Source organism: Sinocyclocheilus anshuiensis, unplaced genomic scaffold, assembly GCF_001515605.1.
Source record: "Sinocyclocheilus anshuiensis isolate Anshui unplaced genomic scaffold, SAMN03320099.WGS_v1.1 scaffold1037, whole genome shotgun sequence".
In the NCBI taxonomy this organism is placed as follows: domain Eukaryota; kingdom Metazoa; phylum Chordata; class Actinopteri; order Cypriniformes; family Cyprinidae; genus Sinocyclocheilus; species Sinocyclocheilus anshuiensis.
Window position 1 is genome coordinate 647448 of NW_015555773.1, and position 4545 is coordinate 651992.

General features: G+C 38.1%; 1 protein-coding gene across 2 annotated transcripts in view; it reads left to right on the forward strand.

The window, feature by feature from the left end:
• Positions 1-2491, forward strand: part of LOC107674438 (docking protein 4-like) — a 45114-nt gene extending 42623 nt beyond the window's left edge. Inside the window, exon 9 of one of the 2 annotated variants that reach the window (XM_016468412.1) lies at positions 874-2491. In XM_016468412.1, coding sequence (XP_016323898.1) covers positions 874-1016 — 143 coding nt within the window. In that variant the 3' untranslated portion in view covers positions 1017-2491. The remainder of the gene's footprint in view (positions 1-873) is intronic. The other variant, XM_016468413.1, reaches the window with a different exon arrangement.
• Positions 2492-4545: the final 2054 nt, after the last annotated feature.

Consider the following 4545-nt stretch of genomic DNA (forward strand, 5'->3'; position numbering starts at 1 on the left):
TCAAATAAATAAGATTAAAGGGATAGTTCACCCAAAAATGAAAATTCTGTCATTAATTAATCACCCTCATGTCGTTTCAAACCCGTAAGACCTTCGTTCATCTTCGGAACACAAATTAAGATATTTTTGATGGAATCTGAGAGCTGTCTGACCCTGCATAGACAGCAACGCAACTGAAATGTTCCCAAGTCCAGAAACGTAGCAAGGAGACTTGTAAAATAATTCATGTGACATCAGGGGTTCATCCGCAATTTATACGAAGCTACGAGAATACTTTTTGTGCGCAAAATTAAAAAAAACGACTTTATTCGACAATTCGTCTCCTCCGCATCACCCTGTAGCGCCATTTTGGAGAGTATCCGCTGGACGTAAACACCGTATGCTGTTCTGTGTCAGCTGCGCCACGCGGCTACGCTGTTTCCGTTCAGATCGAATCACAACAATGTAGGAAACAGATCCGGCGTGACGCAGCTGACACAGAACAGCATATGCTGTTTACGTCCAGCGGATATTCTCTAAAATGGCACCAGGGTGATGCGGAGGAGACAAATTAATAACGAAAGTCGTTAGTTTTTTTTCTTTTGCGCACAAAAAATATTCTCGTTGCTTCGTATAATTACGGTTGAACCCCCGATGTCACATGGATTATTTTACAGATCTCCTTGCTACATTTCTGGGCCTGGGAACATTTCAGTTGCATTGCTGTCTATGCAGGGTCAGACAGCTCTCAGATTCCATCAAAAATATCTTAATTTGTGTTCCAAAGATGAACGACGGTCTTACGGGTTTGAAACGACATGAGGGTGAGTAATTAATGACAGAATTTTCATTTTTGGGTGAACTATACCTTTAACACCTCTCATCCTCATTCAGGTGACATCTATGGTGATACTCAACCAGGAGTGGACACTGACCTCTTCTCTAAACGCCTTCCTCCAGAACGACACTCAACCCTTCCTGTGGGCCACGGCTGCCCCCAACCCCCAACGCACTACCCCACGTACCCCAGCGAGTGAGTGGCTTTTAGCAGCGATGAAACCTTCCAGTTTCCACCTCTTGACCTCCCTCCACACTGCACTCTGCCCTGAGTTTTTCCATCAGCTCTTCTTCAGCAAGGGAAGATCCATGCTGCCTCAGTTCCCCCTGAGCCTGCCAGCGACCCTGAGGGCACTTTCTGTGGAATGAGGGAATGCACTGTGAAGCTTAAAGTGCTTCAATTGGAGCAGGGCTCACAGACCCTTAAAACAGACATGAGATATGTTGGAACTGGCTCAGTCGCCTTCCCAGTGCAATATGGTCACTCTTGCTGGGTGTCTGTGGAAGTAGAGACTGTACTGTAGGTTCTTCTCAATAGTTTCTCTTACTCTAACTCGAATCTCATGCACGCTCTTCAACCCTATGCATGTCCCCCAAGGTAAACAGTTTAGCTACAGAGGGGTTTTTAGACTCCTGTAGAAGTCCCAACACAACAGGGTGTCCAACAAACCACAGCGGCCCGGAGGAAGGTCCGCCAGAGTTTCATCTTAAACCATTCTGCTCTTCAGTATGAGTAATCCAATGCGTGCTTTGATCAGATTCTTTAATCATAATTTGATTGGCATGTCTGTAAGACTTCCCAAGCCCAGAGGAACTTCGTTTGTGGAACCAGGAGCACTTTCTGAAAGTGGCATTTCGTATGGTTGTGTGTTTGTTTCTCCTTAAATGGACAGTTCTGATGTACAAAACTGTCTGTCCAGTCTCTGTGTCATTTAATGAAGAAAGCCATTTGGACAGAGGTGAGGGTTAGACTCGCTCATGTGCTTTGTGCTCTTGTTGATCTTTTCAGAGAGGCTGATTCACCATTTTATCTGGAAGGTGTCATGAGGGTCACGGTTATGATTATACCCAGCTGAGATGGTCTAAGGAATTATTTATTTATTTATTTATTGAAGTTTACCAACAAAGCACAAGACAAATTGCAGTGTATAGTAGTACATTTCCTTTAGCAGCTCAGCAAATCTGTATGTAAAAGGGTTTATGCTAGCACAGTAAAAGAGGAGAAAAACATCTTAAATAAGGTGGTAGGCCTCACACGAGACATGTTTCTGCTTTTGCTTGTCAACTATTTCCAGTAATTTCCATGAAATTAAGGATATCATTATTGCTTTTATTTCTCAGCAGACATTTGTATTATGTGGCTGCATCATGTGTTCAATCTGTGTTTCTCATGCTGTAACTCTCAATTTAAGACTCTATATGTTGGAGCAGTTAGTGCACATGTGCATAATGAGCTGGGTTGCTCATTGTAGCTTGATCAATCTGATCAACCAGGGGTGCGTTTCCCAAAAGCAACTATGGTCGCAAGTTTAATGGAACGAACCACCCCAGCATGGTAAAGCTGGTTAACCAAGACAGTTCTGCTGGTTAAGCATTTCCAGCGGGGCCCTAATTGTTTTGCCATCGCTCCCTGTACTCTCTCTACTATCCATATAAATACAAGTGTCATAAAGGCCAAAAATAAAATAAACACACTCTAATATGTCTGGCACAGGATTAATTTGGTTGGAATCTCCGACTGAGCTAAACAGTCCTGATGGTTTGGCTACTTGTTGCTTTATTCATTTTATACATAAATAGTCATTCAGTGCTGGGATTTATTAACTCACGTCATGTGCGTACCATTAAAAGGGCTTGAGCTGATCTGATTGTCATGATTGATAAGAGGAAAGTGGATTTTTTCAGGTTTTCTTACAGACAGTTTTTATCAGTATATATTTCAACAGCTCTTCAAAGATAAGCACCTTTCATTTAAACTTTACTTTTTTACCATGTCTAATTTTCAATCACTGTAATGTAGCCAAAATATGCCCACATAAACGAATGTGCACTGCCATTCAAAAGTTTAGGGTTTAATAATAAATAATAAAAAAGTATACTTTTAGCTGGGATTTATGAAATTGATCTGTGACAGCAAAGCTAAAAATTCAGCTTTTCCATCACATGAATAAACTATATTTTAGAAACTCGAAATAGAAAACAGTAGTAATATTTAAATTGTAGTAATATTTCACCGTATTACTTTTTTTTTTTTTTTAATTATGTATTTTTGATCAAATAAATGCATCCTTGGTGAGGATAAGAGACTTGTTTCAAAAACATCAAACAAATCTTACTGACCCCAAACTTTTGAATAGTAGTGTATGGAGTGATCTTTTCCTATATGTCCTGCTTTTGCAGATTGCACATTTGTTTTTATCGATTGCTTTGCAGTTCTTTCAATTAAAAATATACAGAAAAACTGAATTTTTATAGGCTGTTGCTAGGTAAAGAATGAATAACACACACCAGTAATACATACAAAAAATACATGATTCCCTATGATTTATTATTCTTCCACCCCTAACTCATTGGTTTGCAGGAGATCTAAGATCAATAGTAATTCAACATTCATGTAATCACCCTGAAACGAGTTATATATTTGTACATAAACCAGCCAGCAAGTCCATGGAGAGATTCTGGATCTGAAACTATCGCTTATTGACGTTGTGCTTAACAAAACAATCTGTTTAAATTATCAGAGGATGAAGTCATGAGTGAAGAAGTGCTGAAAAGTTGTTTTACTAAACACAAAGTTCAGTGCTCTGTATTACCTGTAAAACATGCTGTGTTGGAGGCTTTGCCAGTTCTTCAGCGGTTCAGTTTGGCCTCTGACCATGTTTCCATGAGTAGGAACCCTTTGCATGAGTTTTAATTGCTAAATGACGTGTGTTCTGTAGTATTTGTGGTAAAATATTTTGCAGGTTTTTTTTTTCAATAAAACAATTTTTTTATAAAATCACATGTAATAATGATACTTTTTTATTACGATGTACACAGATCTTTTGTTTCTTTATCTTAAACTGTAAAGTCACAGAAGTAATTTATGTAATGAAATATTAAATTTCATACACAGCCAAGTTAACCATTTTACCAGCCACTCACCATTATTCATTCTTGTAATCCAGAGTTATCTTAATTGCATTTCAGGACAGTTAGCTGACTATTACTCTTAGTACTCTCCCATATTAACTTAAATGCAGATGCATAATGGAGGATGGAGGCAATTAAGCATTAAGAACTCCTCCCTTTCTCTGTAATGTTGTTTCTTCATCAGTTACTGCCAACCATAGCAGCCAACAGCCTCTGTGTCAGGTAAAACCCTTCCTTTGTTCTTTTTAACTGTGAGCTCATTATTCATTTCTTAGATATTTTGTTTTGTTTTTGTCTGCATAGTCATGCATCTAGTTAATTTCTCTTATTAATTTTTTTTTGGACTTTGTTGTTTGGAACATTATCTAACCTTAACTATATTATAGTATACAAACAACACTACAGATTTTATAATTACCAGATTTTTTATAGAAACATTTTTATATAAATAAATGCATAAAATCCAGAATTTGGCAAGTAGATGTTGCATTTTACAATCAGCACTGAGTTTGATTTTTAAAGCCATATTAGTAATTAAATTGATTAGGCTATTGAAGAGAGCCATACATATTTACATTTTCAAGTATTTTCTACTGC